Source organism: Miniopterus natalensis, chromosome 1, assembly GCF_054644295.1.
Source record: "Miniopterus natalensis isolate mMinNat1 chromosome 1, mMinNat1.hap1, whole genome shotgun sequence".
Lineage (NCBI taxonomy): Eukaryota > Metazoa > Chordata > Mammalia > Chiroptera > Miniopteridae > Miniopterus > Miniopterus natalensis.
In genome coordinates, this window is record NC_142081.1 from 20,914,854 (window position 1) to 20,939,035 (window position 24,182).

The 24,182-nt window shown below is 48.3% G+C and overlaps 1 protein-coding gene across 7 annotated transcripts; it reads left to right on the forward strand.

Annotated features, from left to right (window-relative positions):
- Positions 1-1,662: 1,662 nt before the first annotated feature.
- Positions 1,663-15,249, forward strand: ABCD4 (ATP binding cassette subfamily D member 4). Of its 7 annotated transcripts, XM_016208198.2 has the most exons (19): positions 1,663-1,730; positions 4,556-4,674; positions 4,840-4,967; positions 6,115-6,254; positions 7,335-7,451; positions 7,785-7,910; positions 8,478-8,528; positions 9,800-9,894; positions 10,152-10,273; positions 10,376-10,467; positions 10,643-10,732; positions 11,606-11,814; positions 12,030-12,121; positions 12,630-12,666; positions 13,014-13,063; positions 13,483-13,535; positions 13,833-13,909; positions 14,463-14,578; positions 14,746-15,249. In XM_016208198.2, the coding sequence occupies exons 1-19, from the start codon at positions 1,693-1,695 to the stop codon at positions 14,812-14,814; spliced, it is 1,821 nt and encodes a 606-aa protein (XP_016063684.2). In that variant the 5' UTR covers positions 1,663-1,692; the 3' UTR covers positions 14,815-15,249. The 7 variants fall into 7 exon arrangements, with proteins under 7 accessions (XP_016063684.2, XP_016063685.2, XP_016063687.2 ...); XM_016208199.2 differs by lacking the exon at positions 9,800-9,894 and having other exon boundaries at positions 10,108-10,273; XM_016208201.2 differs by lacking the exon at positions 7,785-7,910.
- Positions 15,250-24,182: the final 8,933 nt, after the last annotated feature.

Genomic DNA, 24,182 nt, shown 5'->3' on the forward strand with positions numbered 1-24,182 from the left:
GTCAGCTAGTTGGCCTTCTCAGACAGCCAGCACCGTGAAGACAGGTGATACAGGTGTCTTGTTGAGTGTTTGGCGCACAACTGACAATAAGAACTGAAGGAAGATGAGAAGGTACATCCAGATTCAAACTTAGGGACCTGTGAGATCTTGCTGCTTGTTTTCTTGAACCATTTCCCACCTCCCTTTGAGTACTGTAATCAGTCAGTTGATAAGCATTTCATTCTTTAACATTTAACAAATATTTATTAAGCACTTACTATATAATAGCAGTATCCTAACGTCAATTGATGGTCCTTGGCACCAATTCAATGCCAAAAGGAATCCCCAATTCGGAGTGTGGTGAAATAGCTGACTTTATTCAGTGCAAACAACATGACAGCATGGCTGTGGAACAGCTCAGTAGTGTTACAGTTCAATTATGAAACACCTCTGCAATGTTGCAGCTCTGCTAAGGTCTGCTCTGGTCTGCTCTGGTTCCATGATGTTTCAGCTCCAGCCCTGCGGACTTATTTATATAGAGAGAAGTCCCTGCCCCTGCAAATGAGGATTCCAAATCCTCATCCTTTGATTGGTCCAAAAAGCACTGTCTTGATTTGTTGGAATGGAGCTGCTCTGATTAGTCAGTGGAGATGCTAATAAGGATATAGCTGCACAGCTCTGATTGAAATACAATTAAAGGAACTACTTTATAAGAGAAGGCTCATTTAGCAGGAACACAGTGCAGACCAGCAGTTCTGTGCAAGTGTTAGGCAGTTTAGTGCAGGCTTCTTCCTCAAGTGTGGCTTGCATTGAGAAGCCCCTGTTTAGCAACAGCTGCTAGGCATTGATTTTTCTTGTGGCTTTGCGTGCGTGTTTAATTTTTTAGCCCAATGATCCACCAAGAGCCCTTCTTGGTAAGTATTTTCTTTCTTGGGGGTCGACACTAGGTACTAGGAATACAGCAATGAGTAACCCATAGTCAAACTTCACTCAAATTACGTTTATTCTTATAGAGGAAGACAAACAATAAGCAAGGAAACAAGATAATTTCAGTGATAAATATTATCAAGAAAATAAAAGTGTACTGTAATAGGGAATGATGGAGCTCGACAACATATTCTAGGTAGGGTGAGCAGATGACTACTGCACTAGTGAGAGAGCCAGTCATGCAAAGCTTCGGGCCTGGAGGAAGAGTGATCCAGGGATAGACAACTGCAATTGCAAAGACCATGAGTGGAAACAGTGGCCGCCCATTTAATGCAGACCAAGGGGAGGACCAGATCACACGACATGAAAACGTTTGAATTTCATTCTAACTGCAATCAGAAATATGATTTATGTTGTTGAAAGATCACTACGGCTTCTTTGGGAGAATGTATGAAATATATACTTTATTCAGAGTCTAAAGTACTTGTCATAAAATACTTAAGCCATATTTCTCGCCTACCTCTGGTCAAAGGGTAAACCTCCACCATCCAGAAGGGGGCGCTCTAGGCGCCGGGTGGACAGAATGTAATGCTCAGCACTCTTTGGTTCTTTCAGAGAAATCGGCCGCTTCCGGGAGCGGCCGCCTTGCCCAGAGCCTTCCTCTCTACCCGCCCGTATCTATGGTCGTCGACGCCCCGCCCCGCTCCCGCGGGCTGCGAGCTCCTCCCACTCCGCCCGAGCCGACTCCGGGGCAGCCGGGCTCCGGGGTTGGTCGGCGTCTGGGTCATGGCGGTGAGGGGGCTCGCGCCCAGGGCTGGCGCCAGGTGAGCGGCGCGGCTGGGGAGGAGGGTCGGGCCTCGGGGCGTCCTGCTCTGGGCTGTGGGGAAGGGGCTCCGCTCAATTCCGCTCTCCTCGCGGCGCTTGAAGAGCCGCCGCCCGGGCGACAGAGGGGCTTCGTTCGGAAAGGGCGCCCGCCCTCCGCTCCGATCCGAAGCCGCCCTCCAGCTTCGCGGGAACTTCTGCCCTGTCCTGCGCCCGGGGACCCTCCTCCTCGGAGCTGCCACTTTCCTCCTTCCCTGCCTTTTTTTCACCCCAAGAGCCCAGAGTTGAGTTGCTTGTCCTGCTCAGTTCTTGGCGCGCTGCGCTGTGGCCCACTGTCCTCGTGTCTTATCATCCCTCCCAGTAGTCTCACCCATTTCCCTCCCCTTCTCAGACGTACACTCGTGTATTTTAGAAGAGTGTCCACCTTATGTAAGTTTGCGTATGTGTTACCTTGAAAAATAGTGATTTTGAATTCATATAAATGATAATATGCTTTGATTTTTTGAAAACTTTTTTTACCCAATATTGTGTTTTTGAGGTCATATGTGCTGTAGTAACCTAGTTTTCACCCCTGAGTATACCCTGTGTGCATTAGATCCCATTTTACTTATGCATTCCCCTAGTGATGGACACTTATATTGCTTCCAATTTTTAAAAAATTGATTTTAGAGAGAGAGGGAGGGATAGAGAGAGAGAAAAAATCGATTTGTTGTTCCACTTATTTATGCATTCATTGGTTGCTTCTTGTATGTGCCCAGATCAGGGATCAAACCCACAACCTTGGCATATCCGGACGCTCTTCTAACCAACTGAGCTACCCGGCCAGGGTCTGCTTCCAGTTTTTAACCACCACAAACCATACTGGCACTTGTCTCTTTGTGTGATTTTTCTCTAAATTATCCACGCCAGGGTAGGCTGCTAGATCATACCTATTGTGCTAAATTGTTCTCTTTAATGGTCACACCAGGTTATGCTTCCCGATGGCATTGAGTAAAGGTCCCTGTTTCCCCATATTCCCCATCCCCAAGCCCCCAATGTTTGATACTGTTTGCTTTTCTAATGTTTATCCAGTGTAAGGTGTTATCCCACTGTGTTAACTTTCATGTATTAAGCATTTGGGTTTCCCTTTTTCTGAATTGCCTACATCTTTTTTCCATTTTTCTATGGATTTCCTGTTTTTCTAACTTGCAGGAATTCCTCGTATGCCCTGGATTTTAATTCCTTGTTGGTTTTACACTGTGCAAATACCTTCTCCAATTCTTTAACTTAATCTATGGCATTGTATTGAACAAAAATGTTTAATTCTAAGTTAAATCCATTTGTTTTCCCCTTTATAGTTTGTGGTTTTGGAGTCTTATTTAAGAATTGCCTTCCTACTATATCTTCATTAAGATATTCCACATTTCCTTATATTAACTAAATGCTAACGTTACTTTTCACATTTAGATTTTTAGTCCATTTGGAGTTTTTAAAGTTTATTTTTGTAAATGATTTGAAGCAATGACCTAAATTTTCCGCACCATTTTCAACTAATAAGTAATGAATTAATAATAAAAATTAGAGTAGCTGTGTAACATAGTTAAGAGCACAGATTCTTGGAGCCAGGCTGCCTGTGTTCAAACCCTAAGGCTGCCGCTTACCAGCTGGGTGACAGGGGAAGTTACTTAACCTCTTTTGCCTCAGGTCCTCATCCGTAAAATACGACAGTCTCCATCTTTTAGGGTTGTGACAATGAAATGAATTTATAGATGTAAAATGTGTAGAACAGTACTGGGCACATAGTACATGTTTAGTAAGTGTTGGCAACTATTAATATGAACATCCTTTCTTGTACTGTAACCTCTATGATGAGCCTGTGTAAACATAGGTCTATTTTTTATTTTTTAGTCTCTCTCCCATTGCTTTTTTTCCCCCCCATTGCTTTTTTTTGTCCCTGTATTAATAACACTTTGTTATTACTCCAGCCCTGTAATATATGATATGTCGTAATAAACTGATGATTTGGGCCTTTTCCTCCTGCTTTCCCATTCTTCACAGTTGTCCTAAGCTATTCATGGACCTTTATTTCCATATAAATTTCTCAGAGAAGTCCTGCTTTTGATTGGTATATTGAATTTATAGGCTACTTTTGTTAGAAATGAGGTCTTTTATAATGTTAAGTCCTGCCAGCTCTACTTAAGTCTTATTTCACATCCTTTAATAGAGTTTTTTGTTTTTCCTCCAAAATATCTTATACATTCTTTTTTTAAAGTAAATCCCTGAATAGTTTATAGTTTTTCTATACTTTTCTTACTTTTGTAAATGACATTTTCTTTACATTTTCCAGTTGGTGATTGTTGGTATAGAATACTATTGATATTTGTATGTTAACTTTTTATTAGCAACATTTTGTCTTGTTATTTGCTTGTGTTTCCTTTGTAAATGATCACTCACCTGCAAATCATGACAATTTAATCTCTTCTCTTTCAATCCTTCTACCTCATTTCTTTTTCCTGCTTTATTCCTTCAGCCAGGACCTTAAAATCCTTGATGGAGTTGGCTTCCTTGTCTTGTTTGTGACCATGAAGAGAATGTGGCTAAAATTTCTTCATTAACTATGTTTTTTTTTACTGTAGATTTTGGGGTAAATAACCTTTTATAGCATTATTCAACTTAAATTCCTTTCTATCCCTGGTCTGTTCCCAGTCTGCCATCTGCGTGGCTTGAACATTGAGCACCCCCTACCCCCACTCCCCAACCCCAGAACAATGTAGCTAAGCTTGGTATCTGCTCTCTAAGGCTCAACTGCCCTCTTAGGTTTCTCTCTGCTTCTCCTTCTTTTCTTCAGGCCCAGGGTAGATCTGCAGTTTCTCCAGAGGTTCCTGCAGATACAAAAGGTTTTGTTTCCCTCTTGCTCATCACAGAATGCCTTGATGTTCCTGACCCTTTTGTTTGTGACCCTCCTGGGTGAGTGAGTGAGTCCAGGCTACATGGGGGGGGGGGGGGGGAGGTCCTGGTTTTGGGTCCCTTTCCTTCTCTGTGGGATATTGATGAGGTAAGGACTCAAGAGGAAGTCTTCCTCCTCCTTTTCACACCCCTCATCACTGATTTCTGATTCCTCTCCCCCCCCAGAACAACTGGTGATCTACCAGGTTGGCTTGATCCCCAGTCAATACTATGGTGTCTTGGGAAACAAAGACTTGGATGGGTTTAAGACCCTGACATTCCTGGCTGTCGTGCTGATCGTTCTCAACTCCATGGTAAGGTCTTCTTCCTGTGTGTCTCTTCCTTTCCAGCCTAGTGTTAGTGGAATGCCCAGTGGGACTTAGTCACTAGGAAGCAGGAATCAAGCTTTGGGTGGGTGTCCCCTCCCTTTTCTAGGAACTTGAGGTCAGAACCCTAGGTAGGGCATTGATCTTGCTGTTGGCCCACTGGGACCAATTCCTCCAGTGTTTCAAGCTCCCAGGACTAGGCCAGGAGGCTCTGGTTTAACTCGGCATTTAGGGGAAATTATCATTGTTCTTTTCGTTCCCAGAACTCTTGCTTCAGGAAGTGCAGTGCAATTCAAAACCTGGGATCAGCAGCCAGAGCTGCTCTTCCTCTCTGGGCCTGAGGCTGTGACTCAGCTGGCTCGTGTCACACCTCCCAGCTTTTGCACCTGCTGTTTCTTGCAGAATGGCCTCCTTCCCCCACCCCTCTCTCCCTTGGTTAATACCTGCTCACTTTTCAAGATTCCCGTTGTCACCGTCAAGTCCTCCTCAACTTTCTCCTCTGTTTTCTCCACCAAACTCTGTCCTGTTCTCTACGTACTTAATACATTGAGCTTACCTCTGCAGCAACACTCCTTACACCCTGTAGTTGTCTGCTTCCTGGCTACACTGAGCTCATTGTTACTTCCCTCATGCTTAGCACGCAGATGCTCCATAAATGGGGAATGAAGAGAATCAGGGCTCTGCACTGCTTGTTTTCTTGGTTCTTGGGGAAGCCATTTCTCATCATATTTGGCGCTTTTGATGTATCTTTGGTCAGTAAGCACCTATGTATACAGAACCCCGTTCCATGTTTGGGGACAGAAAAGTAAGAACATAAATGGAATAGAAAATATTGTTTCCAATCTCTGGAAGCTCATCCACTCTCAGATTCAGGCAGTATAATGTAGAAAGGGACTCAAGGGCCATGCCTTGGGAAGCCCTTCACTGTTTGGTGAAGGAATGAACACATGGGTGAGTGAGGAAGGGAAAAGCCTCATGACTTGTGACTTTAAACAAGCAGAAGTGCTGAGTGGACAGAGTGATTGGAGTACGCTGGACTGTTCAGCAGATGCTTTCTGCCAGCCCATAGCTTTGAGCTGAGACTTGCAGGAAGCCATCCCTTTCCTTCCCTTTCCTTGCCTCCCCCACTGCACAGCTGAAGAGCTTTGACCAGTTCATCTGCAACCTGCTGTATGTGAGTTGGAGGAAGGACCTCACCGAGCATCTCCACCACCTCTACTTCCGAGGCCGTGTGTACTACACCCTCAACGTGCTGCGGGATGACGTGGATAACCCGTAGGCCTCCCCTCTCAGTCCTGCTATCCTCTGCATGGTTCTGTCTACCTGGATCAGCCTTGGAGAGTTTGTGTGGCAGATCCTTTGGAGATTATCTAGTTATCTGCAAATGTTGATGAGAGCCATGGGGGAAGGGTGCTCAGCAGAGGAGGCCTGGAGAGGCTGCAGGGCTGAGAACAGGGAGCTAAAAATAGGAGCCCTTTTGTCTATTTCATATCCTGGGCTTCCAAATCAGGTTCCCTTTGAAGAGAGTGGCCTTGCTAGAAAAATCTAGAAAACCAGCTCTCGGATTTTCAGCAGTAAAAAACTGTCTGGGGCTCAGTCTAGGATTTAAATTTTTATATTGTCACTTCCCAGTTTATAGGCCTTAAGTACACTAAGCCCCTGGTTCCCTTTCTGTAAAATGAAGATAATGATAGTCCCTATCTCAAAGAATATAGTGAGGGTCAAAAATGATATTCATGTAATGCCCATAGTCAGTGCCTAGCACATAGCAAGCCTTACAGTGTAAGTTATCTATTGTGATTTTATAGGTGAGGAAACCAAGGCCCAGAGAATGCACGTGACTTGCCCAAGGTCATGTCTCATTGGAAATAGGAGTCATTGTGGCCCTGGCGGTGCGATGGAACATACGAAGTCTCCTTATACTCGTTCCCTCCCCACTCACCACCCTCCCAAGCACTTTGTTGCCTGAGGTGATCTTTTCTCAGCAAAGATTTTTGGGAGGCTGCTATTGCTGCTTAACTCTTTCCTAGGCCTCTTCTCTATGGCTCAACCTATGGAAGCTTCCACCACCAGATAGCTAAAATGGGGACAGGCTCAAGCTTGTAAAAGAAATTGGGAGGAGTGAGAGAAATGAGATAGCTTCCCTGATCATCCAGAAACTCAGTTTAGCTACCCTTAGAACTGGATCAGGACCCCTGGGTGCCGGACCTTTCAGTTGTTATTTTTTCTGAGGAGTAAACTGAGGCACCATAAGAAGCAACTCTTCAGAATTCTGTTCAGGAGTCCTGAGGGTCTCGTTTTCCCTGGAAAACCAGACCTTGTCTGGGTCCAGTTACTCTGTGTTGTTGGTTCCAGGGACCAGCGCATTAGCCAGGACGTGGAGCGCTTCTGCCGGCAGCTCAGCAGCATGGCCAGCCAGCTGATCATCTCTCCCTTCACCCTCGGCTACTACACCTATCAGTGCTTCCAAAGGTGAAGCCTCCCTTGCCAGAGTCCTTCCTCCTCTCCTCCCAGGTGTCCCTCAGTCACACACCTAAGTTCTCTTAGGTCAGGGTCCAAAAGAGGCTTGTCTTCCCTTCCTCCCACCTACATTCCAGTCTTATCTCACATGCTTGGGGCCCTGTCCTCAGTGTCACAGGGATCTGGTGCTCCAACAGCATAGACCAGGTACTAGATGACATGACATGGGAGCTGAGGCCTCGCAGGGCTGCTGAGTTTGAACAGGGGCTGCCTGAAGGGGCGGGAGTCAGGGCTGAGGCCTGCGGGAATATGTGGCACCCCACCATCCCTCCCTCTGGCTTGCAGCACAGGCTGGCTCGGGCCCGTGAACATCTTCGGGTATTTCATCCTGGGAACCGTGGTGAACAAAATGTTGATGGGGCCCATTGTGGCAAAGCTGGTGCAGCAAGAAAAGCTGGAGGGGGATTTCAGGTGTGTCTCCCGTGTTTGAGGTTTGAGGGCTGGGCATAATGGGTAAGGAATGGGATCTGGAGTAAGGCTGCCTAAGTTCAAATCCCAGATATGCTAGTTACTAGCCATGTGCTCTTGGCTGAGCCTTTAACCTCTTTGAACTGGGTTTCCCATCCTAACAGGGATGGTACTGTTCCTTACCAGAGAATCGTGAGGCTTAATGAGATTATGCACACGAGAAGCACTCATGTGTCTGGTTGACCATGATCGTCATCTCTTGGCCTTCTCATGTGCTTCTGTTTTAACCACCCTGTTTCATATGAGCAGATGGATTCATCCCCTACTCTGTGCTTTGTGGCTTCCTTCAGGCCCAGCCCTGGGAAGAGGAGGTGCTGTGAGCACCTGTCCTCTTTGGAGATAGGCAAAGGGCCACCCTGTCTTCAGGGCTCCTGCCACCCTGCCTAGGTCTGGGATACCCTCTCGAGGTGCAGCTGGACTCCCCTTTGTCTGGAGGTCTTGATCCAGGCCTCCAAAAGGAGGGGTCAGTACTGTCCATTGTCAGCACACGTTTTCCTTTGGTCTGCGCAGGTTCAAGCATATGCAGATCCGTGTGAATGCTGAGCCTGCTGCTTTTTTCAGGTGAGTCTAGTGGGAGTAGTTCCCCTCTGCCTCATCAGAGCTGCTAGTGGAGGTGGCAGAGAAGGAAAGTTGAATGTACAGCATTCCCACCATCACCAGGCCCTAGGACCAAACGTCCTTACACTGGGCTGTGAGCCTCTCCCAGTATCTCACTGTCTTTGTCTGCCTCATCCTTAGGTCCAGGGATTTGTTCCTCTTGGTGGCCTAGCATGGGGCCTAAATTTGTTCCAAGAAAGAAATGAGTGAATGCTTTATTGTCTTGCCTCTGCCTCTCTTTTTCTGTCTATAAAATGGCTTTCTGCCATTGCCTAACATGCAAAGCATAGGAGGGAATGGGAGCCTCAGGAGAGCAGGAGTCCTCCCCACAAGCGCTGTCCTAGTGATGCTGTGTTTGGTCTCCTGAGAGCAGCATTGTGAAATCCCATTTCTTCCCTCAGGGCCAGGGAAGGCCCTGTGCTGCCTCGCTTGAGGCCTCTGGAATCATTGCTTGGACTGATAGGGCAGGCAGGCCCCAGAGGTTTGTGTCTAAGGAGCGGGAGCTAGTCTTGGATCACCTGAATCCAAGAGCCCTGGGACCTTTTGCTCTTCTGCCAGTCTCTGGCAGTTTGCTGATTCCGCCACCTGGGGGCGTCAGTGACACTAGTACTGAGCTGGGGTTTGGTTGTGTGGTGGGTAGGCCTGGATCTGTGCTAAGTTTTTGGATTCTACAGCCTCTGCTCATGAAGCTCTGGGCTCTGGGGAAAGCAAAACTTTTGTAGCCTCTCTGTTCATCTTTATGCAAAATCTGAAATGCCCCCTCTATCCACCCCACCTTTTCTGCCTGGAGAATTTCTGCCTATCCTTGAAGCCCCAAGTCACCTCCTCCTGAGAGCCTTCCCAGGCTTCCTTAGTGGTCAAGCATGTTTGTTGCCATAGCCTGAAGATACTCTGTGTAACACTTTCCATGTTCCAGGTGAAGAATGCAGAGCACCTGCCTACCCCCAGAACTGGGAGCTGCTTCTCCAGGAGGGGACTGTTTTAGCACCTCTTTATCACACTGGCTGACTAGCACAGAGCCTGCCACCTAGTGGCTGCTCCCTGGAGTTCATGTTCTTTCTGCAGACAATACCATGTTGAATGAGTGAAGCAATGAATGGGTGCTAGTGTTAGGGTCAGGGGTGAAGGTCATTTGGATGGGCTTGGTCCCTAAAAGAGGGTGTGATGAGGAACAGAGGGTCCTCAGCCTGGCCAAGGCTCTCTAGGCCCCGTGGACATCCCACCTTTCTCATCAGAGCTGGGCATGTGGAGCACATGAGGACAGACCGCAGGCTGCAGAGACTCCTTCAGACCCAGAGGGAGCTGATATCCAAGGAGCTCTGGCTGTACAGTAGGTGGAGGGAACGCGGGGAGGCAGGAACCACAGGACTGGGATAGTTCCTTTCTCTCCCCTCCCCTCCCCTCCCCTCTTTCTCTCTGTGCTAATACATTTGCTCCGATGAAGGGTTAACCAGGGGGATCCACTGCCTTTGCTGTGTGTGTCCTCAGGAGCATTAGGATCCAGGGAATAACTTGGCCCCGCTTGGCTTTCCTCTCCCCTCAGAGCACAGAAATATTCCAGGATCTCACGCAATATGTCTTCTACAGTTGGTGTCAACATGTTTGACTATCTGGGCAGCATCCTGAGTTATGTTGTGATCGCAATCCCCATTTTCAGTGGTGTTTACGGAGACCTGAGCCCCACAGAGCTCAGCACCCTGGTCAGCAAGGTGAGAATTCCTCATGGTGACCCCTCATGCTGTCCCCGCCTTGGCCCAGTGCGCAGGGCCTGGGAGTCAAGGCCTGTGCTCACTGCTCCCCGTTCCATCCAGAATGCATTCGTGTGCATTTACCTCATCAGCTGCTTCACCCGGCTCATCGACCTCTCCACCACTTTCTCAGATGTGGCTGGTTACACACACAGGTGAGGCTGCATCCCACACCTCTAGTTCCTGAACATAGTGTGTGTACTGGGAGAAGTGGCTGAATGAGAAAAGGAATAGAAATCTCCCCAGATCCTAGGGGGTGTGAGAGAAAAAGGATTCTTACCTTTATCTGGGCCCCCAAGCCCCTGCCTCAGGTTTTCACTTCTTGCCCAGGATCGGGGAGCTTCAGGAGACCCTGTTGGACATGTCCCTGAAGTCACAGGACAGTGAGATCCTGGACGAGAGTGAGTGGGACTCACACAGGTGAGTACTAGGCTGGCAGTGTGTGCATTGGTTGAGAATGCAGGCTCTGGAATTGCCCTGCTGGGGTTCACCGAAGAGCCCTGCCCTTTCCAAGCTGGGCAGCAGGGTTGTTTTTGCACAAATAAAGAAATCTGTGTCTTGTGCCTGGCATGTTGCAAACATTTGTAATTGGTGTTGCTGTTCTGGCACTCATGACTGACTGGGAGAGAGAGAATTGGGCGTTATCCTCGCTTGACTCTATAGCAAGTTCCTTAGCCACCTGACTCAGTTTCCTCACTGCCAAATGGAGATAATATCTGTGATTCATGAATTTTAAGACTGACTAACATCAGTCATGTGTGGGGCTTTGCCAAGCCTGGCTGGCACAAAGCTGGTGCCCCTCGGTGTTAGTCTGCTCCAGCTGCCATAACAATATCCCAGACTGGGTGGCTTAAGCAACAGTCATTTATTTTTTTCCTAGTCTGGAGTCTAAAAGTCCTCAGATCAAGGTATATGCAGGTTTCTCCTGGGGCCTGCCTCCTGGGCTTGCAGGTGGCTGTGTCCTCAGATGGCTATGTCCTCACTGAGTCCTCACATGGCCTTCTTTCTGCATGCACACTCCTGGCATCTCTCCCTCTTCCTAAAGGACACCAGTCATATTGGATTAGGTTCTTACCTGAACGGCCTTGTTTTAATGTAATCACCCCTTTAAAGAAACCATCTCCAAATGTGGTTACATTCTGGGGTACTGAGGGTTAGGAGTTTAGCATGTGATTCTGAGGACACAATTCAGCCCATAACCCCAATCCAGAGGTGACATCCCCAAGAAGAAGAGCTTCCCCCTGGCAATACTGACATGATCTTCTCCATACTCCTTCCCTTCTCTAACCTCAGGGCCCCAGGATGGCCAGCAACAGAGTCAACAGACATGGCTTTTCTCCTTGAGCGGGTCTACATCTCTGCACCCTCCTCTAACAAACCCTTAATCAAGGATCTGAGCCTAAAGATCTCAGAGGGGCAGAGCCTGCTCATCACAGGCAACACAGGCACCGGCAAGACCTCCTTGCTCCGGGTTCTGGGTGGCCTCTGGGCAAGTACACGGGGTGAGAACCAGCCTCCCTGTCCCTGAGCCAGCCTTGGCCTGGTAGTGAGTGTGTGTGTATGTGTGCGTGTACGTGTATGCGTGTGTGTATGTAATCCAGCCTTTTTTGTGCATGCATGTGTGTGTGTAATCCAGCCTTTTTTGTTGGGGCAATGGAGTGAGAAGCAATTACCTTCTGTGGGTGATCTCATAATGGAGGTTTTATGGGCTCTGCAGGCTCAGTGCAGATGCTAATGGACTTTGGACCCCATGGGGTGCTGTTCCTGCCACAAAAGCCATTCTTCACCGATGGCACCCTTCGGGAACAGGTCAGCCTGGGGCCCACTCCTCACCCCCAACCCCCAGCTGGGACCTCTGGCAGTATGACAGGTCTCAGCCCTCACCCCTCAGATACGGGGCAGAAGGTAGGGTAATAAAATGGCCTGTGCCTGGGAACTCCCTGGCTCTAGGAATATTTTATTCATATCCGTGGACTGGGCCACATACTCAGAGCAACTCCTGGAGCAGGTTAACCTGTGGGGGCTGCAAGCAAAAGATCACAGCATTTATTGAACACCAAGATTGGATTCTGGGGGCCCTGCCCTCAAACTCACAGACTCCTTCCAGACACACATGTGGAGGTTGCAGTGACCCTGCCCCACAGTCTGCTGGCCTGGCCTCTCTCACTGGACCCTTGGCCAGGGTGTTCCTTACTCTGCCCAGATGGATAGGAGCCTGGCCTCTGGCGGTTCCTGGGGCTGGGGCTGAGGGAGGGTGGGCCATGTGCAGCCCCACCTTGGCCCTTGTTCTATACCAGTGTGTTTTTTGTTTTATCAGGTGATATACCCCCTGAAGGAGATCTACCCTGACTCAGGTGAGCTGAGCCTCCTTGAGGCATGTCCTCCCACCTCAGTTGTTCCTACTCAGTTGTGCCGTTTGGGAGAGTGTCCCCCCCCAGGCTGCTAGGTTCAACTGTTTACTGTCTTGGGGCCTGTACCCTGACCTCATCTTGTTTTGTCTTCCCCTCCTGGAGGAGAGTACCCGCTAGAGGAAGGGAAGTGATTGCTTCCTTCACCTGGCCCTGCCCTTATTAGGTCTGTAGCCTGTCACTTCAGAGCCTCAGCCAAGATTCTGAGTCCCCCTCCCCTAGCCATGATGTGCCTCATTTATTCTGGTTGCCCAGAAGGAGCTGACTTTGAAGAAGGCCCATCTGTCTTGCAGGTTCTACTGATGATGAGAGGATCATGCGGTTCTTGGAGTTGGCAGGCCTGGTAAGTGAGGGCAGGGAGCCTGAGGTCCAAGCCCACCTGGTAGCACTGACCTAGCCCTGAGCCCAGGACTGGAAGCATGAGCCTGCGCTAAGGAGACGGACAATAAAGTTGCTGAGGGCACTGTTGGCCAGGTACAGGCAAAAAGGGGACACACACTAGTGAATTTTAAAACAATAAAACTTATTACAAGACAGCATGCTTTTTCTTATCACCATGCTCCAATACATCTAAACAGTGTGGTTGATAGGGTATTCCTCTCTGTCCCTGGCAGACTGCTCCTACAGCCCCCACCTTGGCACGCCGCCGGGGTTTGTAGGTCTGTCTCGGGTATGTGTGTGGTGGGGACTGGGGGTGGGGAGGTTCCTCAGGAAGCAGGGATGTGCACTTTATGGACATCATTTCCTCTGGGTGTGTTACAGTCTGACTTGGTGGCAAGGACAGAGGGGCTGGACCACCTGGTCGATTGGAACTGGTAAGAAGAGGGGGTTGGGGTGCTCCAGAGCCATTTTTCCTGGACAGTAGGTTCCAGCGGTCCACGGAAGGGATAGAAAGGCTCCTGACCCCGAAGTCCAGGTTTCATGCCCTTGCGAGCAGAGTTTTGGCCTCACCTTGTGTGGGCAGCAGGGCTATGGTTGCAAGGGGATATGACATCCATCTGTCCTGGGCCAGCCTCTCTGCAGTGAGAACCTTTTCCTGCCCAGACCCATTGTAGGCAAAGGCCAAACTATATTCTCCTTCCTCCAGTGGTCCTCTCATTCCCTTTCCTCAGGTATGATGTTCTGTCCCCCGGAGAGATGCAGAGGCTGTCTTTTGCCCGGCTCTTCTACCTGCAGCCTAAGTACGCAGGTGAGGTCTCCCTTGTAAGTGTGTGTGCCCACAGGTGTAGGAGCGTGTGTTCATGCCCACCTGGGCAGTGTTGGTATTGTAGGAGAGCACACCTGTGCCTGGCTGGACATCTCTAGTGCTGGGCATTCTCAGAGTGGCTCTGGATGTGTTGCAATAAGCTTTCTGCCATTGCAGCAACTGGAGCCACCTTGAGAAGGCTTGTGATTTTATGGTCTGCCATCCAGGAATGGGCATCCTCCTAGCTATGCCTGGCAGAGGGATGGCAGGTGTGGACTTTTCCAAAGACTGACATCCTTGGGGGAACCAGGATTCCCTGGATTGAGTTGCCTCAGGCAGTGTCTGGTACTGATCTATAGGAAGCTGAGTGGTTTTGAGGTAGAGCTTGGCTTCTGCTCTTTTGGCCAGTCCTGTCTAAGGCTGGTTTCCCATAAGTCAGAGCAGCTTTCAGCCTCCCCTCGGGTCCCAGCCGGAAGCAAGTGTGGATTGAAGGAGAAGCAGAGGCAGGCAGAGGCCATTCTCCATCCCATCTCTTCCCACTGGGTTCTGCCCTCAGTGCTTGATGAAGCCACCAGTGCCCTGACCGAGGAGGTGGAGAGTGAGCTCTACCGCATCGGCCAGCAGCTGGGCATAACATTTGTCAGCGTGGGACATCGGCGCAGCCTCGAGAAGGTACCTGTGCTCACAGAATGACTAAAGAGGAGGAGAACCCAATGGCTGGGCCAGAGGCCCCTCAAAATGGGCAGTAGGGGTAGCAGAGAAGAGGGTAGGGGGGTCGGTGGCCTCCTGTTGTCAGGGCCAGGGCAGCCTGATATCTGCGTGGTGGTGATCTCTTGTAGTTTCACTCCTTGGTTCTGAAACTCTGTGGAGAAGGAAGATGGGAACTGACCAGAATCAAAGTGGAGTGAAGCCAAGGATGTGGCTGGCCACCGAAAGGAGAGCCAAGCTCAGGGCAGGTTGGCTGTCCCCAGGAGACACCCAAGGGCTCCAGGTTCACCTCACAGATTCTTTGCAGGGAGCGCTGGCAGCAGTGGACTCACCTAGATGTAGCCTCCATGGGGTGCTCAGTCCTGCCAGGCCTCCTGCTACCTCAACCCGAGCGCCATACGTTTGAAGTGCCAGTTATTCACTTACAGATTGCTTCAGATTTGTTTTCTAAAGAAAAACCTGAAAGTGATGGTTCTGTAAGAAATGGTCAACATGGAAAGAATATTGGACTTGGAGTCAAGAGACCCAGAAATCTTTTTAATTGGTTAAATTTTGCAACAACAGATTTTTAACTTGAATCAGTTATTTAGATTTTATAACTTCTTTTTTTATATAAAAGATAAACATTGAAAATATCTGCAGCTTTCTCCCTTTCTCTTTCTTCTCCATTATAAGATGACCTTTTTAACTGAATTTGCAGACGTGTATTTGAGAGCCTACAGAGGGGAGCAGCACTCTCCACCATACTGGCATCTTCTGTTCCAGGTTTTTCACTTTATTCCATATCACCCCTTTTCCATTTGCCAGTTGTACCTGAGCCACTAACTTTTAGGGCACTTTCTGGTGGTTTTGGTTTTGTTTTCTATGTCTTACTCCTCAAAAAATAAGGTTGAGATTTTTCAAAAATAATCTGTATTGGGGAACAACCACCAGCTGAACAGACAAAACCCCAGAATCACAAAAGCACGAGGTGGACAATTACTAACCCAAAGTCCTTATTCTAAAACAGTATTCTATTTCCCAAAATTCAGTTTCAGATTATCACCTTCCTGATTTTTGCCAGATCTCTGTACTTGTACTGTTAATTACTTAATATTTTTAAAATTAGCTCACTTTTAAATTTGAATGCATTTTTAAAAGAAAGTTTACACTTGATATAAAGAAAAAGTAACTGTAAAAGTGAATCCAGTGAAAACCAAATAGGTTCTGGCTCTGACTCTGGCCTACAGAGACTGAGCCTGAGCCTGAGCCTTGCCATCTGTACGAAAGGAGTTTAAGGGATATTATAGGAGTTAGACCTACTAGCACCCAACTGAGATATTTCTCCTTCAGAAAATTAGAAAGATGGAATGGGAACTGCAAGGGTAGCAATTTTCTCACTATAAGACTTAAGGTTATTTAGCCCTGGCTGGTGTGGTTAGAGCGTCACCCCATGCACCAAAAGGTTGCAGGCTCAATTTGATGTACCTGGGTTTCAGGTTCCATCCCCAGCTTGGGTTGGGGGTGCATGTGGGAGGCAACAAATCGATGTGACTCTCACATCAATGTTTCTCTCTCTCTCCCCACCCCCCTCCACTCCCTCTAAAAATCAATGGGGGGAGAAAGACTTGAGGTTATTTAATGCCTTCATGGTACCACTGAAAATGATCCCAGATGTGGTTTGTGAGTCTAAGACTTGGGGAAATGCTGCCCTGAGTAACTGAAGTCTCACCCCACCTGGCTTGACTGGCATGTAGGCCTTGGCACTGTTCTTACTCAGCTCCACCCTATAGTTGTGCTAAACCAATGTGTTCAGGAAGGCCAGGTCAGAGAGCATGACTGTGTGTACTAGGGAATCTAGAAAGCCACATACATGGCCAGGACAGGGTGCATGTTCAGAAAAGGTCTGAGAAGAACCTAAACTTTCCTCTCTGGCTGGTCTCTAGTCTCAGTCGCCGTAGGCTAAGGCAGTTGTAAACTGCTTGGCTGTGTTAAAGGAGTACTCTAGCACAGAGCCAGTCTGTAAAGACTGGCAGAAATTGGGGGTTTTGTTTGTTTCCAGTCCCTGGTATTCAAGGAAATCTCTGTCAAAATACTAGCTAGAACAGATTTCAAGTGACTACACATGACAAGGATGACAGTCTTTGGTAAAATATTTTTGGAATGTGACCAAACAAACATGACTATGATAATAATTAAAACAAAAACAAAAAAACAGCAACTCTGGGGAAGGGGAAGAAACTGATTTTCATAGTTACCATATTATAATATTTAAATGTCCAATTTTCAGCAAGCAAACCAAAAAACAGGATTATGATCCATTCAAAGGGGAAAAGATTGAAAGAAACTATCCCTGAGGAAGCCCAGGTGTTTGACTTACAAGACAAAGACTTTAAATTAGCTGTCTTAAATATGCTCACATAGCTAAATGAAACCCTAGAGCTGGTTCTAGCTCTGACTCTGGTGCTAGAACTGACAGCTAGCTGTGGACCTGGCACTGGCTTTAGTGCTGGATTTGGTGCTACAGTCACTTCCAACTCGAGCTGGCATTGGCTCTAGATCTATAACTGGCACTGGTTCTGGAGCTGAAAGTATAGCTGGGTGTGGCCCTGTAGCTGGTTGCTAGAGATATCTAAGATCTGGCTCTACCTCTGAAGCAAGCTGTAGCCCTGACTGATGGTTAGAGCTGGGGCTGGAGCTGGTACTAGCTTTGGACATACCATCGGCTCTGACTCTGGAACTGGTGCTATGGCTAGTGTTGGTATTGGCTCTAGCTCTGGAGCTGGCTCTAATCCTAGAGCATTTTCCAGCTCTGGCTCTGGTGCTGGAGTGCTTCTAGTGCTGAAGCTGACGCTCAGTATGGCTCTAGCTTGGGGGCAGGTGCTAGAGCTAGTGTTGGATCTGGCTTTAGCTCCAGAGCTGGTGCTGGAGTAGGTACAGTAGCTGTTTTTAGCTCTAGAGCTAAAACTAGGGCTGATGCTGGTACAGACTCTAGCTTTGCTGCTGACTAGCTCTGGAGATGGCGCTGAAGTTGAATGTAGCTCTGTAGCAGGCGCTAGAGCTGGCTGTAGCTCTGGATCCGGTGATAGAGCTAGCACTGGAGCTGGCCTTAGGGCTGGGGCTGGCTATAGCTTTGAAGCTGGTACTGGAACTTGTTCTAGCTCTAGAGTTGGCTCTGGCTGTAGGTCTACAGCTGGAGCTGGTGTAAGAGCTGGCACTGGAGCTGGCTCTGGAGAAGTAGACACTACTTCAGGGCCAAGCCAGGCAAGTTTAAATGCATGAAGGCCATCCGCTGTTTCAGGCAGGGAAAGTCTGGAGGCTGAAAGGAATCTTCAGGTACTGGTCCAGCCAGGTGCCCAGGATGAAAGAGATGGCACTAGGGGTAGATGGGCAGGCAGCAGAGTCAGAGCCCTGGCCTTTCCTTCCACACCCTCCTACAGTTCCTCTGCAGGGACACTGCCCATTCAGAGACCGGCCCCTTTCCATCCCCAAACCTCTGGCTGTTCAGGCCGTAGCAGGCCTGGTCACCAGGTAGCAAAGATCCTCAGTCCTAAGGCACTCTCCATAAACATCTGACCAGATCTCCCCTTCAGGGGAGCTGACATCTGTCTCCTCTGGCCCCTTTGCCCACTGGAGTGTAAACTCCATGAGGGCAGGGAGTGATTGTGTCTGCTGGGTGTGTGCACAGTGCTGGCACACAGTAAATAACAGATATGGGAGCAGTCTGGCCCTGGCCTGCATGGCTCAGTGGTTGGAGCATCTGCCTGCACACTAGAGGGTTCCAGGGTCGATTCCCAGTCAAGGGCACATACCTGGTTGGGGTCCCTGAGTTTGTAGCTTGTGCACCAAGATGCTGCCTCACTCTCTGCTCACCATTTGTGGTCGTATCTTCCCATTGACACTGCGTTCCAGAGGGCAGGCGTGCAGCCTGTCCTAGGCCCCCATGTAGCTGAACATGCACAACTGAGGTTCAAAGCTGATGCGTGAGCAGTTAGCTCACCATATCTCCTCTTTTACATACCCCCCCCCATTGAAGGGGGGAAGGAGGGTAAGTAGAGCTGTGAAGGGGATGTGCTGAGTCTGTCTGATATTGCCTCATGAGTAGGTTTAATACAAACTAAAGAGGAAATACCAGACAAACTCAAATTGAGGACTTTCTATAAAGAAACTGGCCTTGGGGACATCTGTATAGTGTCAACAGTAAAAATAAAGTTAAGCCCTAGCTGGTTTGGCTCAGTGGTTAGAGCGTCAGCCTGCGGACTGAAGGGTCTCGGGTTCAGTTCCAGCCAAGGGCATGTACCTCAGTTGCAGGCTCAATCCCGGTCCTGGTTGGGGTGCATGTGGGAGGCAACCAATTGATGTGTCCCTCTCACATCAATGTTTCTCTCTGTCCTTTCCACTCCCTCTGAAAAGCAAGGGGAAAAATATCCTCGGGTGAGGATTTCAAAAAATAAAGTTTAAAAAAAGGCCTGAATTCTTCAAAAATGACAGAATTATGGAAGGCAAGGAAAGACTGACTGGACTGTTCCAGATTGGAGGAAACTATAGAGACTTAGCAACTAAATTCAGTGTGGTTCCTGGATTGGATCCACCATTTATAAAGGACATTATTGGAATGATCAATTCTGTGGACTAGATGAAAGCATTAAATCACTGTCAGTGTCTTGACTCCATTGGTGTATAGAAGTTATGTTGGTAAGTATCCTCATTTTAAGGAAATACATACTGAAGTATTATGGAGTAATGGGACATCGTGTCCTCAGCTTGCCCTCAGATGGCTTAGAAAAGCAGTAATATATATGAAGAGAATAATAAGGCAGTGTAGTAGTTTAAAATTAAAAGGTCACAATTAATTCAAAATTGACAATTAAAAAAAAGTAACTACTGAAAGAATAAGTCTTTCCCCACTGCCACCTGACTGTCATACCAGGTAGATGGGCTGCATGCCCTCGGGAGAGCTCGCGTTCTTCCAGCCAACACTGCAACCAGCAGGAACAAAAGGCTGGAAGAAAATGTAGCCTTTCCTTGGTTTCTCTGCCTAACCAAATGCAGTCACTTATCACTCCTCCACTGCTTTCTTGACATTTTTGAATAAAGAGGACAATTGGAGAGGAAGATGTCAGTGGTAGGAGGGGGTTGATAAGAACCAAGTGAAACAAATCCAAGCAGATAGCCTGATGTCAGAACTGGGGGATGTGTTCCCACAGGGAACTGGGTGGGGCAGTGGGGAATCTTCAGAGGTAATCACATTATTCAGATTTTTCAGCCCCTTACAGTCGACAAAGGGCCTTGGAACTTCTGGGAAAATGGTAGACTAGGCTGGTGAAGAAAATCTCATTAAGATCACCTAGAGATGACTAGAATATAATAAAAACAAGTTTCATGCATAACTGAACTAGGAAACCAGAAGGGAAATCCCAGGCATGAGAGCCAGAGCAGTGATGGGAGTGGGGTTAGCAGGTGACTGCAGACTAGGAGCTTCATTTTATTTATTTAATCCTCACCTGAGAGTATGTATTGATTTTTAGAGAGAGGGTGGGGGAGAGAGAAATGATGCAAGAGAGAAACCTCAATCGGTCACCTCCAGTATGTACCCCCACCTGGGGATCGAACTTGTAACTCAGGTATGTACCATGATTGACATTCAAACCCAAAACCCTTTTGTGCACAAGACTGCTCCAGCCAACTAGTCACACCAGCCATGGTGGAGCATGCATTTTATTTTTTTATTTTTTAAAATATGTCTATTGATTTCAGAGAGAGGAAGGGAAAGGGGGAGAGAGAGAAACATCAATGATGATAGTCATTGATTGGCTGCCTCCTGCACGCCCCCTACTGGGGATCAAACCTGAAACCTGGGCATGTGCCCTGATGGAATCAAATTGTGATCTGGATCCTAGCTAGGTCAATGCTCAACTGCTGAGCCACACCTGGTCGGACTGGAGCTTGCATTTTAAATGTCCATACAGGGACAGAAGACCAGGCCCAAGGTAAGGACTGGAAAAAATACTTAAGCAATCCAAGTATTCTCACAGAAAAAAAAGAAAAGCTGTCACATTAACTTACAAAACAAGCAGACAATATAGCATGAGTCAGCAAATGCAACAAACAAGGTAGATTTGAGCAAGGAGAAATTGGAAAATGCACAATCAGAGGGCCACCTTGTCCCTGACCCTGACCCCTTCCTGTGACAGACTCCCTGAAGTGCATACTGGGAGCAGAGCCATGGAGGTAAATCAGAAGGGGCCTCTGGCTCAGGTGAGGAGTCAGGGAGGGGAGGGAGCTGAGAGCCACTGAGAAGAGTTGGCATTGGGAGGGACTGATCTGAGAGAAATTAATGGAGCAGATCACTGCTGGGCCTGCTCAGCTGTGACTGAGCAGAGACTTCATTGCTGCCTGAGTTGAGGAGCAGCCAGGCAGGAGGAGGGGACAAGAGAGACCTAAAGAAGAATGGTGCAGCAGGAGATAGAACCAGTTGAGGCCAGTGGCTCTTGACCCAGACTCAGCTCCCAGAGGTGGAACTTGGGTTCTGGGTGATCTTTGGAGTCTTGAACTGCGACACTCAGCAAACAGAGCCCTGGGGTAAGAGAGGGAAAGGAGCATCAAAGTTCCAATCCAAAGAAGCCCTCTGTTGTTTTCCCTCTAGAAAGCAAACTAGTTTTTTTAATAAACTTTATAACAATTTCAGGTGTGTAGAACAATGGTGAAGATAGTATAGAGAGTTCCAGGAAACCCTCTGCCAGTTTCCCCTGAGTAACTTCTTACATTAGTGTGGTAACCAGGAGGGGTGGCACACCGCCACATCCTGGGGGAGTCTGCGGCCACTGCAGCTCTCCGGGGAGCAGGAGGAAGACTCCCAGGCGCCCAGTGAGCTGGGGAAACCAGAGACAGGAGGCTGGATGGACTAGGTCCTAGAGATCCCTCAGGTCATGGCCCTACTTTCAGGCCACAGGACTGGGCCTCAGGAGCTCCCCGACCCTCATCCCTGCCTCCTCTTGCCAGACTCCTCATCCGTCCTTGCCAGGCCTACTTAGCAGCTCCAGCAGCCCTCATCAATCAGGGCTCCTTGCCCTTTTACACTCTTGCTCTTGGTGCACACAGCCTGTTGGGCCTGTGGAGCCTGGATTAAAATCTCCCTTCCAGGCACTAGGATCTTGAGAAGCCCTCCAGGGGGGTACAGTCAGCACCTAGCGAGATTCCCTTCATTCTGCCCTGTTGGGCCCTGCTGTCTAGGCCCCTCCTTTCCTGTTCAGTTTCTTCACTGTGCAGTGTCCCAGCCTCTCCCCTCCTTGATTCCCTGTAGGCCTGTTTGCATCATGTCCCTCTGCAGAGAGCTGCACTTCTCTTCCCAGGGTCAATTCCCTGGGGGATTGTCCAGGAGGATTTCTGGCAGCTCCCAAGCCTCTGAGTATCCCAGTTGTCCCCCAGATCTGAGGATGGGGCAGTTGCCAGGAACACACCCCAGGCTTGAAACATCCTTGGTGTGGCTGCCCTTCCCTTGTGTTCATGTGGGACCTTGTAACAATGGGACAGGTTGAGCAGATGTTACTCTGATTTAAACACAGGAGAGAGAGGCTCAGGGGTTGTATACCTTGACCCACGTCCAGGTTATGGTTTCATTGCCTCTTATCTCACACCTCCAACACCTTAGAACATTTGCAATTTTGTATTTTTCTTTGATTACTTGAATTCTATCTTTCCCTCCAAATAGGACAGCTTTGCCCACCATTCTACCCCCAATGTCTTGTCCACTGGCTGATACACAGATGCTCCCTAAATGTTTTAAAATCATTGGATGAATGGATTATTTAGACTAAGACAATTCATTCATTCCACAGTGGATTGGGTGTCAAGCCCTTTGTGGGTGTGGAGGTAAAAAGTAAGATGCAATCCCTACCGTTGCAGAGACTGGTCTTGTGGGGAAGACAGACTCGTAAGTAAGAAATTACAGCACAGTGCATAGATGCCTTGATGGAGGACTGTCCCACCTGCTGTGACTAAGCAGGATCGACGCCCTTCCTGGAGGAGGGGCCTTGAAGCTTAAATGTTGGGGTGGGCAGAGTGAGGGAAGGGCCTTCCTAGTCCAGAAGGCGGCAGTAAGTTCCACATCTGAGCCAATTTGAAATTATCATGAGACTTCTTGAGCCAACAGCTCAAGTACAACCTCTCCATTCTGTTTCCTGCTCTCTCGCCTGCACCTCCATCCCCCACATCAAGCAGGTAGGCCCCAGCTGCCTGCAGACAATCTCACGCAGTCTTCCTCGGCTTTTCTCATTTACTCCCTTCTTTTTGACGGATTTAGCAAACGTTTGTCTGACTTTCAGTTCTAGATACCATTGCTTTTCCATTTGTTGTGTAATTAATGTTGTGATGTAAGATATCAAGTGCACATGTGTACACAAAAGGGAGTCCCGATTCTTGGGGGCCAAGGTGAGCTGTGGGCATCACCTGAGGTGTGAATGAAATAGGGTTGTTTGTAAGTACCAGAGGGGTCAGTGTAACCTATTTTGTGGAGAACACGAGGGATTCATAGGTAATAACTTAAGGGCTCAAGGGCTGGGGTATTTTAGGTGTGCCTGCAATGGAGGAGGGTCCCATATCAGAGTGATAAATGTCATTGGAAGGTGACAAATGTCAGCCCAGTGGAGAAAGGCAGGCCACGGTGCCTCTACAGTTGGAGTAATTTTAAAAGAGGAACCTAGCAATTCTGATTTAAAAATGACTTAATGGATTTGCTTTTTATGCTACACAGACACACCCAGGGAGGACTCCTGGCTCCCTCCCCTGCTGTTTTTCGTCAGTTTTATTCTTACTTGTATCTTTACAGAAAATGGCACAGAAATCACAGGTTTAGAATACCTAGAAGTTGTTACAGTTCCATATTTCAAACACCTCAATATCAAGATTCTTTCTTCTCACTCTATGTACATTATTTACACACCAGGGCTACAGTCTAAGACTTCAAACCAACAGGGGACAAAGACAAGAAGAACTGGGGGGGAAGTTCCATGAATGGAATAAAGAAATCAACTTTTGATGGGGAATTAAAATCCCAGTTCACTGTCTCAGGCCTTTCTCTCACGAAGTATTCCCTGCAGAAGTGGGTGGGATGGTAAAGAAATGCCATGGGGCAAGGGGGACATGTACCTGGCCTGGGGGTGGAGGGACAGGTCCTCTCTTCAGCAGACAGAAAGCTCCCAGCCCTCTACTCCAACAGTGACTGACATTCCGGTGGACATGCACCACGGCATACACCTGGCATGAAGGTGTGTGTGCCTATTGCTTAGCTGGGGTTTAACACTGGCTCCTCCCTTTCCTTCAAGCCTGTTCTCACACCCTTCTTGTGACAATGACTATATATGGCCCCAGGCCCACTCCAGGCTTGGCCTCCCAAGGACAACCTGGATGAAGTTGGGTCAAGGTCTGTGGCTTCCCAGGTGTTCATTTACCAGCTGGATTGGGTTGCTCCAAGGCAGGGCACATGCGAACCAGTAATTTGTGAGAAGCTCTAGGGGAAGGGTGCCTTGCACAGCAAGCTAGGGTCACAGGCAGCACATCAGGGGAGTCGGGCTATTTTAGAACACAGCCC